Source organism: Acomys russatus, chromosome 18 (assembly GCF_903995435.1).
Source record: "Acomys russatus chromosome 18, mAcoRus1.1, whole genome shotgun sequence".
NCBI classification, from domain to species: domain Eukaryota; kingdom Metazoa; phylum Chordata; class Mammalia; order Rodentia; family Muridae; genus Acomys; species Acomys russatus.
The window spans coordinates 19,552,049-19,564,444 of NC_067154.1; the positions used below are offsets into that span (position 1 = coordinate 19,552,049).

The 12,396-nt window shown below is 39.2% G+C and overlaps 1 protein-coding gene across 2 annotated transcripts; it reads right to left on the reverse strand.

Moving 5' to 3' along the window:
• Nucleotides 1–1,537: 1,537 nt before the first annotated feature.
• Lacc1 (laccase domain containing 1) lies at nt 1,538–12,101 on the reverse strand. Of its 2 annotated transcripts, XM_051160854.1 has the most exons (6): nt 11,469–12,101; nt 10,637–10,815; nt 9,758–9,923; nt 7,959–8,184; nt 6,722–6,882; nt 1,538–1,779 (listed from the first exon to the last, which is right to left on the reverse strand). In XM_051160854.1, exons 1-5 carry the CDS (start codon nt 12,028–12,030, stop codon nt 6,723–6,725), a joined length of 1,293 nt encoding a protein of 430 aa, XP_051016811.1. In that variant the 5' UTR covers nt 12,031–12,101; the 3' UTR covers nt 1,538–1,779; nt 6,722. The 2 variants fall into 2 exon arrangements, with proteins under 2 accessions (XP_051016811.1, XP_051016812.1); XM_051160855.1 differs by lacking the exon at nt 6,722–6,882.
• Between the last annotated feature and the right edge of the window lie 295 nt (nt 12,102–12,396).

Sequence of the window (12,396 nt, forward strand, 5' to 3'; positions counted from 1 at the left end):
TCTCGGCAGGAGAACAAGCAGCTTACAGAGCACAACAGAATCTTTGCCAGCTATACTTCAAACAGGGGCTTAGCATCTGTCCAGAACATTAAAAAAAATAAATCAAAACTAAACACCAAAACAGCCTGTCAATTGATGAGCTCATGAAACACACAGATGGTTCTCAAAAGAATCACAAATGTCCAAAACAGTATTGAAAATGCATCCAACATCTTTAGCCTGCAGAGACATGACAGGTAAAACAGTTTCAAGAGTCGACCTAACTCTAGTCAGAATGGCTACTACCAAGAGAAAAGAATGACAAAGCTGGAGAGATGGCTCAGTGGTCTGGAACACTGGCTGCTCTTCTGATGATCCAAGGTTGATTCCCAACATCCACACTGTGGCAAAACCATCTGTAACTCCAGTCTCAGGGAGTCTAACATTCTTTCTGGCTGCTCTGGTCACTGCACATATGTGGTGCACATACATATATGCAGGTAAAATAATTTTACACAGAAAAATAAGTAAATAAAAGAAAAATGACAACAAATGCTGATAAGGACATGGGGAAAGTTTAAGTCTTATTAACTGTTGGCTGGAATGTCTTCTGGAACGGCCATTATAGAAGCCAGCATGGAGCTTACACAAAAAATAAACAGTGAGGCTGTGAGGCGTGAGGGTGACATGTTTGAAAAAACTGGGGAAGAGTTGGAGGAGGAAATGAAGGATGGTTATGATCATATTTTACTGTAAACTTGCATTACATTCCCAAAAGAATATATTTAAAAGAAACAAAACAAAAATAGAACAGCTTTATGACCCAGTTATTTTGCCTCTGGGCAGCATACACCCCAAAGACTGTATCCTGCTACAAAGAGTTGTAGGCATGCGCATTTACTGCTAGTCTAGTCACAATAGCAAGGATTTGCAGTTAGCCTAGATGTTCAACAACAAATAAATGGATAACAAAAATACAATATATCACAAACTATTTTATTTAGCCATAATGAAATTATCAAATTTGTAGGAAAATCGATGAATCTGGAATTATTGAACCAAATAATCTAGACTCAGAATAACAAACAATGTATGCGCTCACATATATATCTCCTAACCTTTAATGTTTATGTAAACATACACATATATGTGCATGCATATATATGTATATTTGTGGGTGTAAGTGTGGATACAGGTGTTGAAACTAGAAAGGGAACAGAAGAAGGGAAAGGGGGGACTGAGGAGGGGAGGGTAATAGAACACATGAGATGAGGAAGCGAGAGGGTCACTAACAGAACAGATGAGATAAAAGAGGGCCTGCTGGGAGTAAAAGAGGACAGGGAAAAGGAGGGGAAGAGGAGGAAGGAGCAGCAAAAACATGATGTTTGAAAATGCCGTGGGTATTTTATAGGGTAATTAAAAGTATATATTTAAAAGGAAATGTTTATCTCCCAAAGTACATTTGCTTCAAATGGAAAAGTTGTCTTCATTCCGATTCACTGTGCTTCGCTGTCCTATAAAAAAGTTGGCATCTGCCAAACACTGAACAGAGCAGACCTCGTCTTGATTTATAGATAAACGCTGAGAACAAACTTTAGGAATTACACCACATTGATTCGTTCAAGGGTTGTCATGAATTAAGCCAGGATCATTGGGCTTTGGGTAACAGAAAGTATATCCTGAAGATGAATTCTCTTCTGTAATCCTCTTGGTTTTATATAGATCAAGAAGCTAAAACTTTCTTTTGCAGTCAGTGTGGAAGGATGCAGGAAACGTTTATGCAAAATTCCAGTCAAGAACCTGTAAAACACCCGGAAATAAAACATGAGCTCCTAACTAGTGTTCTTGGAATATCAACGTAAGAATCATAAAGCACATTAAAATGTTTTTGTACATTAAAAACTAAAGACATTGTAAAGAGTAAAAAAAAAAAAAAGTACCAATTGAGTTAAACTGTAGAAAAATACTGTGTATGTCTTGAGGGGTCATTACGAAATGATTATCATGAAATTGTTTTACAGATGTAAACAACATTTAATGGGAGCACTGACTGGTAGCAACTTTATTCGTAATACTCAGAATCTAGAAAGGACCTAGATGTCCCTCAACTGAAGAATGGATAAAAAACAAACAAACAAACAAACAAACAACTGTGGTACGTTTACACAATGGGATACTACTCAACTATTAAAAACAAGGAAATCTTGAAATTTGCAGGCAAATGGATGGAACTAGAAACAATCATCCTGAGTGAGGGACCTGGGCCCCAGAAAGATACACATGACAGGAGCCTAGCTGAGCTGTCCTTTGAGAGGCTCCACCCAGCAGTGTTTCAAAACAAACACTGAGACTCACAGGCAAACACTGAGCAAAGTGTAGTGAGCCTTGTGGGAAAGCGAGAGGAAGGAGAAAAGTACCTGGAGGTGACAGCAGCTCCACAAAAAGACTAACAGAGTCACTAACCAGGGCCCAGAGGGGCCTGTGAGTCTGAAGCACCAATCAAGGCCCATGCATGGACTGGACATATGCCCCCTACACAGATGTAGCCAGCGGGCTGCTCAGGCTTTGTGTGGGTCCTCTGGTAAGGGGAGCGGGACAGTCCCTGACATGGACTCTGTTCCCAGCTTTCTGACTACTTCTCTCTGGCAGGACTGCCTTGCCAGGCCACAGGGGAAGAGGACACACTCAGTCCTGATACAACTTGATGAGCTGAGGTAGATGGGAAGGGGGCTCCCCTTTTCTGAGGAATACGGAAGGTGGGAGGGGGAGACAGAGGAAGGGTGGGACTGGGAAGCAAAGAGGGATAGGGCTATGACCAGGATGCAATGTGAATAAATAAATTTTTAAAAAGAGAAAAATTCCAACTTTACCATATATGGCAAAAGTTAGTTTGTATACTGAAAAGTTAGTTTATGTATTTTTAACTTCTTATTCCATAATTTAGAATCTTTATGTAAAAGTTTGTATTATATATTTTTTATTACTTAAGACTATTTAAAATACATTCTGATCCTATTATTCCCCTCCCTCAAGTCCCTCCAGATACTCCTCGCCTCCCTATCCACCAAAATTTAAGTTCTTTCTCATAAAAGAAACAAAAACTCATACAACAAACCCCCCTAAATACAAGAAAACAAAATAAAACGACATCAAAAAAAGAAAAAAACAAATACCCAGCATATTTTAACCAAATAAAAGCACACATAAGTGCATACACACATACACACACACACACACACACACACACACCTACCTATGAAGTCCAATTATATGCCTGTTAATTACTGAACATGAGGCCTGTCCTGGAATAATTGATTTACCCAGTGTCACTCCATTGGAGAAAACTGATTTTCCTTCTCCCAGCAGGTATAAGAGACAGTTTAGTGGAAAACCTGGTATCTAACTTTTCATTCATTTATTAATTCATTTGTTTGTTCATTCTTAAAAATATAACAAAATAAAATATAATGAGATAAAACAGAAACTATCAAATCAAAGTCAGATAAGACAGACCATCAGAAGGAAAAGAGCCCAAGACAGGACACAAGAGTCTAAGACCCACTCACTCTGTGCATGCTGCTTTCGTCTCTGTGAGTTCACATAGCTTTGATCATGCTGGTTTAGAGGCCCCTGTTTTCTCGGTGTCCTCCATCCCCTCCGGCTCTTACACTCTTTCTGCCCCTTCTTCCCTGGGGTTTGCTGAGCTCTGAGGGGAGGGTTTTGATGGAGACATCCAACTTAGGGCTGACAGTCCCAAGGTCTCTCACTCTGTGCAATGTCTGGCTGCGGGTCTCTATATTTGTTCCCATCCGCTGCAGGAGGAAGCTTCTCTGATGACAGTTGAACAAGGCACTAAGTCTATGAGTATTAGCCAAATATCACTAGGTGTTGTCATTTTATCACATTCTTTTTTCCATTTTAGACAAGTATTATTGGTTTCACCCTAGGTCCTTGGGCTATCTAGTCTCAGGCTCTTGGTCACCCAAGCAGTGTCAGGCATTGACTCCATCTTGTGGAGTAGGCCTCAAGTCAAATCAACGACTGACTGATTAGTCCTCAAGCTCCGTGCCACCACTGCACCAGCACCTCTTGTGGGCAGTATACACCACTGTCGAGACAGTTTTTGCAGCTGTCTTGGTGTTTATGTTTCTTTTTGAGAGCATGCAGAGTACGTTCTTGTACCAACAAGACTGGGACACAGGGGTGAAGGCCCTCTCTATGTAAGGACTGGCTTGACATCTCCATTCTTAATGAGCTGTGTGGGTGTTGTCCTCAACAGTTGGGCCTTGCTGTCAGCTTGTGGAGAACAATCTAAAGTTTGGCAATGGCCTGGGTTGTTTGGGGATTCCTGTGGGGGGCCCCTTTGGCTAACAAGCCAATTAGATGGAACCCAAATCTGAGTACTGGAAGCTTCAGTTAGTGATGATAGTGACAAGCGATGGCCACTGGGACTCTGCTCTCCCATCATTTGGTGATTTCATTTAGATGGCCTTCGTATATGTACATATTTTATTGTTTCTATTGTACTAGGTTTCCATCGTACTTCTCAAATGCCTCATTTTAGTTGCCTCTTCCTGTGTTCTCTGCCACATCCCTCTCTCCTTTCCCCCTCCCCACTTGATCCTCACATTCCACACCCACCCCATCCATAGATTTATTATTTTGTTTCCATTTCTTAACAAGATCTATCTATTCTCTCTAGTCCTTTACTCTACACCTAAACCTGCAGTTCTATAGATTGTAGCTTGCTGATCACTACCTTCACAGCTATTATAAACATATAAGCAAATACCACATCTGTCATTTCGCGTCTGAGATACTTCACTCAGGATGCTTTTTCTAGTTCCATCCATTTGCCAGCCAATTTCATGATGCCATTTTTTAAAAACAGCTGAGTAATACTCCATGTGTAAATATACCACATTTTCATTATACATTCTCCTGTTGAGGAACATCTAGGTTGTTTCGAATTTCTGGCTATTATGACTAGAATAGCAGTGACTATGGCTGAACAAGTGCCCCTGTGGTAGAATGAAGCATCCTTTAGGTATATGCCCAAGAGTGCAATAGCTAGATCGTGAGGTAGATTGACTCCCATATTTCTGAGGAACTGCCAGAGTGATTTCCATAGTGCTTATAAGAGTTTTCACTCCCACCGGCCAAGGCAGAACGCTCTCCTTGCTCCACATCCTCAGCAGCATGAGCTGTCACTTGTGTGATTGATCTAGCCATTCTGACAGGTGTAAGAATCTCAAAGCAGCTTTGATTTGTATTTTTCCTGATGGCTAAAGATGTTAAACAGTTCTTTAAGTTTTTATCATTCATTGGAGTGTCCTCTATTGGGAATTATCTGTTTATATCTGTACCCATTTTAGTTGGGGTATTTGGTTTTTTTTAAATCATTTTTTTTTTTTTAGTTCTTTCTATATGTTGGATATTAGCACTCTGTCAGATGTGGAGTTGGTGAAATCTTTTCCCATTCTGTAGGTTGCCTGTTAGAGTGCCTTGCCATGCAGAAGTTTCTCAATTTCATGAAGTCTGATTATTAATTGTTGACCTTGATGCCTGTACAAATGGTGCTCTGTTCAGAAAGTCTTTTCCTGTGCCAATGTGTTCAAGGCTAGTCCCTACTTCCTCTTCTACCAGGTTCTGTGTATCTGGTCTTATGTCGAGGCATCTGATCCATTTGCAGTGAATTCTTGTGTAGGGTGATAAGCATGGATCTATTTTGATTCTTCTACATGCAGCCGTACAGCTTGGCTAGCACCATTTGTTGAGCATGCTATATTTTTTTCCAGTTTGTATTTCAGATGCCCATAGGTGTGTAGATTTATGCCTGGGCCTTCAATTTGATTCCATTGATCAAGGTGTCCATGTGGTTTTTATTATTATAATTTTGTAGTACAACTTGAAATCCAGAATGGTGACACGTCCAGCAGGTCTTTTATTATTCAGCATTGGTTTAGCATTCCTGGTTTTTTTTTTTTTTTGTGTGTGTGTGTGTGTGTGTGTGTGTGTGTGTGTGTGTGTGTGTGTGTATTTCCACATGAAGCCAAATGTTGTCCTTTCAAGATCTGTGACAAATTGTGTTGGAATTTTGATGGGGAGTTCATTCAGTTTGTATGTTGCTTTTGGTAGGATCACCATTTTTATAATATTAATCCATTTTTTCACAAAACAAAAATAACGAAGGGGGTAAAGATGGGGTAACAGAACACTCACACAGCACGTACACAGCCGAGACAAAGACTTATTTATACAGGATTTTTTTTTTTTTAAAGACTAAATTACTTTAAAACTTTCAACATGAGTCTGCCTTATTATTCTTCATGAACTAGGAAAAGAAATGAATGTTATTCACCATAGAGTACGTAGCTGAAAATGAGCTTTTCCAAATATTATTTTGTCACTTAAAAATTAAAACTTGAGCTAGGCAGTGGTGATGCACACCTTTAATCCCAGCACTCGAGAGGCAGAGATAGGCAGATCTCTGAGTTCAAGGCCAGCCTGGCCTATAAAGCACAGTTCCAGGACAGCCACAACTACACAGGGAACTCCTGTCTATAGACCCCAAACCACAAACAAACAAATAAAATTAAGACTTGGTTATTCTTATAGGGAGGAAGGAATATTTCTACATTACTTTTTCAACGAAGGCAGGGAAAGGCTAAAAGGATAAGAGAAGGAAGGGGCCATGGAAAGAGACTGAAGAGGGAGAGACACTATGGAGGAGGCTGCCTACCTCATTCTCTAATGGATATGAAGCCAATCTGTGTACCGAAGTTGAGGCCATCACGGACGTGAGAGAAAAACTTGTCTGGATGGCAGGATGTGCAGAGGTCAAGATCTTCCTTCTGGTCTTGAATATTCTGTGGAAGAATTCCTCCTTGTTCTAGAAGAATCCTTAGAATAAAGATTTTTCAAAAGACAGCAGGAGTTTATTTTACTGCTAGTGAAAGCAACATGGAAAAGGTATTTGTACTTGTGTGGACACGTTCCAGGGAAGACCTCAGCACAGAGGATGTGGCTATTTTCCCTGTACAGCAGGGGCTACTCAGGAACCAGTAGCTTTGATCACCAAAGCTCCAATATGAGCTGCACGGTGTTCCACCCTGTCCTGCACATATGTGCTGGCTCTGGGATAGTGTGAGGAAAATTAAATGCTTGTTTGAGAAGAAATTTAACAAGTTACAGAGCATTTGTGTCCAAAATTCATTTGGTTCAGACATGGTGTACCTTAGAGTCAGCTAATTTTCCCATCTTTCTTTTCCTATTTCCTTTTCACAGAAAACTTTCTTCATAAAAATTCCGATACAAAACATGAATAAAAATTAGTGATACTTATATCACAAGACACATTTAGGAATCAACTTCAATTTACTGAATCCTTTCTACTCATGTTTTAATGAGGCAGGGTTACGGGTATCATTTTGGTGACTGAAACAGGAATATAATTCAATTCAGACATCTGTTTTTTTCTGTACAAATGGCATTTTAAAACAGAGATTAAAAAGCCAATTCACATACTCAAAAAGTATAGGACCACAACCCCTTATAAGTAGTTGCATATTTATGCTACCTAATATTTTACAAGAAATGCTTTCTAGTTAGTTAGACAAGAGAATACTTTCAACTTTCTTACAGTTTCTATGTCTTAGGAGAATTAACCTAAACAATAGCTGTGAAGTAAAGTACCTATCAGCCGTTCTACACAAAGTTTAAGTAGTTTTCTGTAGAGATCAACTTGAAATTTACTTAGAAGCCAATGAACTGTAACAGTCATGAAACTATCTGCGATAAAAACACAGAATAGATGCCTCATTTAAAATGGGCTTTTCCATGTGTGTGGGTGTCAGCTCCTTAAATGTTTGTTCCCGAATTGTCTGGGGGGAGTTACTGGCTGTTCTCTAAAGTAATTTTCACTTCAGAAACAATAAGCAATAATCAAACTTTTAGCACCATGTTGAAATCAAACCCACCTGGTGGCTTTTCGGATGTCAACAAAGGGATTCAGTGAATCAAACTGTCGTACACACGAAGGATGCAGGTTATGAAATGAGAGTGCTGACTCTTTGGGAAGAGTGAAGCAGCAAGGTCCAACTGAAGGGCCCAGAGCAACAACAATGTCTTCCAAATTGCAGCCATATTCTGCTTTCATAGCATTCACAGTAGCCATAGCTACACCCAACAAAGTACCCTTCCAGCCTGGTAAATGGGAGGAAAAGACAAATAGCCAAAACACCATGAATGATTATATATATATATATATATATATATATATATATGTATGTATGATCTCAATAACAAAAACAGGGAAGTTATGTGGTAGAAAAGGATTTAGGAAAAACACGTTGCATTTTTAACATCATGAATCTGAGACACCTTTGAAAATGTAGGTAGTAATTTTCATAAGAACACAACTTAGTACAGATATTTTGATGACTGTCAATACTTTTCTACACACATACAAGGACTTCTCAGTTCCTCAGAAACCTTCTTTTATCTTCTTACTATCACAAACATAGTCACATATGCACATCTAGTTTAAAATATCGTATTAAATTATTTCCATAGAAGGAGTTCAGACTAGCTGATATTCAGTAAGTATATAATGCTTTCAACTGTATAGTACTTCATGGATAATTTAGTAATGATTTGAAGTTCACATTTACACCTTCATTTTGACGAAGTCTTAGATATTTTCAGAATAAATGTTTCAAAACCTAAAAAGTAATATTTCCTTTGAATTCAGATTCAAATTTTAAAATGCCTTTGACTATGTCATGAAGTGAACTTGACCCCTCATCCAATTCTGTTACCTTAGCTAGGTCAAAAGAAATTTACTTGATTCTTTATAGTTGGAACAGCAAAAGAGCATTTACAAGTAAGATGAAATTCAAAAGATCATGTCTCATTTTACATAGGAGAATAAACACTGGATAATCTAAATATTGTTTTTAAATTCCTTCAGAAAAGAAATTCTAAAAGTTTGACACAGAGTACCATCTAAAAATGCCTTTATATTATCTTTAGCTGATAGTCACAATTTAATACAGTTAGTTATTCAAACTAAATGTGGTTTTCCACTCATGGATGGAGACAAGCATGTTGTGTTTGTGTGTGAGTGTGTGTGTACGTGTGTGTGTGTGTGCATGTGTGTGGGTGCATGTGTGTGTGTATGAGAGTGTGTATGCATGTGTGTATCAGTGTGTGTATGTGTGTGAGAGTGTGTGCATGTGTGAGTGTGTGTATGTGTGTGAGTGTGTGCATGTGTGTTTTGTTGTTTTGGTCTTACTGCCTTTCTCTGCCTTTCTCTGTGAACCCCTTTCTATACCATCCTAACACTCCTGTTCCCTGGTGCCCAGACTTCAAGGATTCTCGGGCAGAGGCAGCCTCGCCCTAGAGTGCTTGGAAAAAGCATGGAAAGCTGTTCTTCAATTACTACAAAGGCTGTGGTTCTTACGCACATTAAAAAAAACTTCAAGGACTAAAGACAATTTAATTTGTACTGCAGGATTATCTTGCCCCTGACAGCCTTAAACACACAGATTCCTGACTATCGCATCTCAAGACACTACCTACTTAGGGAACTCTACTCTGATGCGTCTAATTTGACTTGTCTGTTCCTTACATCTGTTCCTATGGTAAAAGTATGCGGTCCTCACCCTACTACAAAGCAATACAATTAACAGCTTTTTATGCCCATCAGGAAAAAAATTACAAATCACCCTGTACTGCAAATTAACACAGTCTTACATAATCGATTAAATGCACCTACCAGAGTGAGCAACCCCACATGCTTTTTTCACAGGATCTGCAAAGACGATCGGTATGCAGTCAGCGCCCAGAGCTGTGACTGTGACGCCTTTCTGATTTGTGATTATGCCATCATAAGATTCAGGCTCCTTTTTCCCCATGACCCACACTTCATTGGCGTGGTCAGTCTAGCACGAAACACAGGACAAAAATGTATTGAAAATGAAACTTCTTATATATGAACTTTTCTAAAAGTACCAGGTACAAAATTAGGTAACTGTGGTATGACTATCCACGTCTATAAATGGTCAAGCACCAAATATCACTGCAAATGTTGTTCATAGGAAAGTAAACTCTTAAGTTGTGAGCATCCTGGTCAGAGCTAAGTAAATCTTTGAGCACTTCTCACAACGGGCAAGTTTCACTTTCTATATAGAAATGTGAAAGTACCAAATGAGTGATCTTTTCTCCCTTTTATTAGACTCAAGCAAATCTAGAATTCTTGTATAACAGATTTTTCTCCTCGTTTAGACCCTAGTTCTCCTTGGTCTTCACTTAAAAAATTATGGCCCAACTTTTTTTCTGGTCATTCAGGGACATTTCTTTTATATTGAAAGGGCAGTAGTGGTTTTATACTCTATCAAAAGTAACTAAACTTCTAGATTTGAGAGTTTTTCGAGATGAAATACATCCTTACACACATATGTGTGTGAACACACACACATGAATATTTGATCTTTAGGCTATAATGTAAATAAAGTAGAGAAAACTAACTTCATCGTTATTTTATGTTAGACGAAGCACCAGAAGCAAAAACTAAATCGCTTAAAAGGTTATATAAATACACTGACAGTGAAAATGCCAATATTTTGGAAGACTGAAATATACAACGTAAATTTACCTTTATTCGGTAAAACTTTTCTGCATTAAATCCTGCGGCATCTGCCAACCTACGTAGATTTTCTTGAACAACTACTTTGGGATCCCTCCGTTTGGAACTACTGAAAAGATTGAGCGAGCTGAGAGTTGGTATATAAGATATGCCACCTGTCCTTGTGGTAAATCCATGTATGAAGATGTCTGTTGAGGAGAAGTGGTAAAGAGTCCAAAGGTGTTCTACAAAAGACTGAACAGCACAGAAAAGACAGTCTCCCCACCAGACTCTCCCTGGCCACTCCAATCTGCAATTATTCATCCGCTTTGGAATTCTGGCAATACTTTGTACCTCCGTGTGTTGTTCCCACTGCTGTTTGTTTATCTTCCCTAGGGGACTGCTGCTCTTTGAAGGGTACTTTGGTTTCATCTGTCTGTTATACGTAAAATAGAGCTCACGAGAAATACTACTTATCCAAGGAAGATTATTTGAAATTTTACTCCTGTCAAAATGCCCAAAGGGTTGAGGTTTTAGCATTTTTACATCAAAGATTTTCCAGGCTAGAAAAATCCTGGTGTCTAATTTTTGTTGTTGTTGTTGTTTTGCTTAAGGAGGTTTGGGAGATTCGCTTAGAGCTAAATTTGCACAGAGCAAATTTGCTACCCTGGGGGTGTCGCTGATGAAGTCATCCCTTGAGGCCACTGACCCACAAGTCATAAACCGCCCCTCCCCCCATGTTGTAAAAAATCAGCAGTCCACAGGAGTCAACAGAAAGAAAAAAAAAAAAAAAAAAAAAGGAAGTGAGCAACTTCTGAGGAAAGTCTGGGTTTTCACAAAGCACCGAGGGTGTTGAAGGTACCTGGGATCAAGGGCGATGTGATGATAGTCACGCCCCCTTTCAGAGGAGGCAGGCTTCTCAAGCACGTCTCTATTTCACTCTGGACGTCTTCTACTTTCTGAGTTGCCGTCACACTTATTTCGGTGGGCGGTTTCAAAAGGCTATCCCTCCAAGCTACCTCTAAATCTTCAAACTCAAAATCATACACCTCTGTGAAGAGCTGACCAATAAACGCCTTCAGTAATGCTTTCCTGTGCTCAGGTACAATCACCTTAACACGGCTCAGATTTTTTTCATCAATTTTTTGTTTAATTGAATACAAAGCGGCAGCCATGCTGGCGTTGCTGACAGTTTCAAATTCTCCCATGAGAAGTGAAAATCCACTTCCTGTTTCCAATCCACAGAGACCCCATTCACCATGCCCTTCCTTGGTGGCATTACTGCAACATATAACGCAGCGGAACTTGGCCTTGGGAGCGTGGTGGGAGTGGATGCCATTTAGTGTCTTCAGTAAGGTCTGATGGCAGTTTTTCTCAGAGTTCAACTTTAAACCAGAGAGATCAATCAGGACTGCTTCTGCCATCCTTCAATCAGCAAATCTTCTTTTCAAAGAAGATTTTTATGCCGAATCAGCTGTAAAGAAAAATTATGATAAATAATAATAAATTGGACCAGTCTTCTTATAGATACAACAGAAATCTGTGGTGGGGGGGGGGAAAGGAAGTAATTGCATCAGTATCAAAGATAATCAAAATAAATCTAGAGACAAGGCCAGAAAAGCCAGTGCACAATAAATAAAGCATAGCCATCTTTTTACCTTGTGAAAAACTGGGTATATTTTGCTAGAGCAGCAAGGGTGCTTTGTTTTTGTTGTAGTAGATTTTAAGTATAAAAGTACTTGTTGACCGAGGTCAAGCCCTGCTTTTTAATTCTAGGACGTCAAGTCTAT

Coding starts and splice junctions, on each gene's coding strand:
- Lacc1 (XM_051160855.1), bottom strand. CDS start 12,030: ATGGCAGAAGCAGTCCTGATTGATCTCTCTGGTTTAAAGTTGAACTCT. Junction 8,185..9,757: donor ATGTGGGGTTGCTCACTCTG/GTAGGTGCATTT, acceptor CCCATTTACCAG/GCTGGAAGGGTACTTTGTTG. Junction 1,780..7,958: donor GACATCCGAAAAGCCACCAG/GTGGGTTTGATT, acceptor GGTGTTTTACAG/GTTCTTGACTGGAATTTTGC.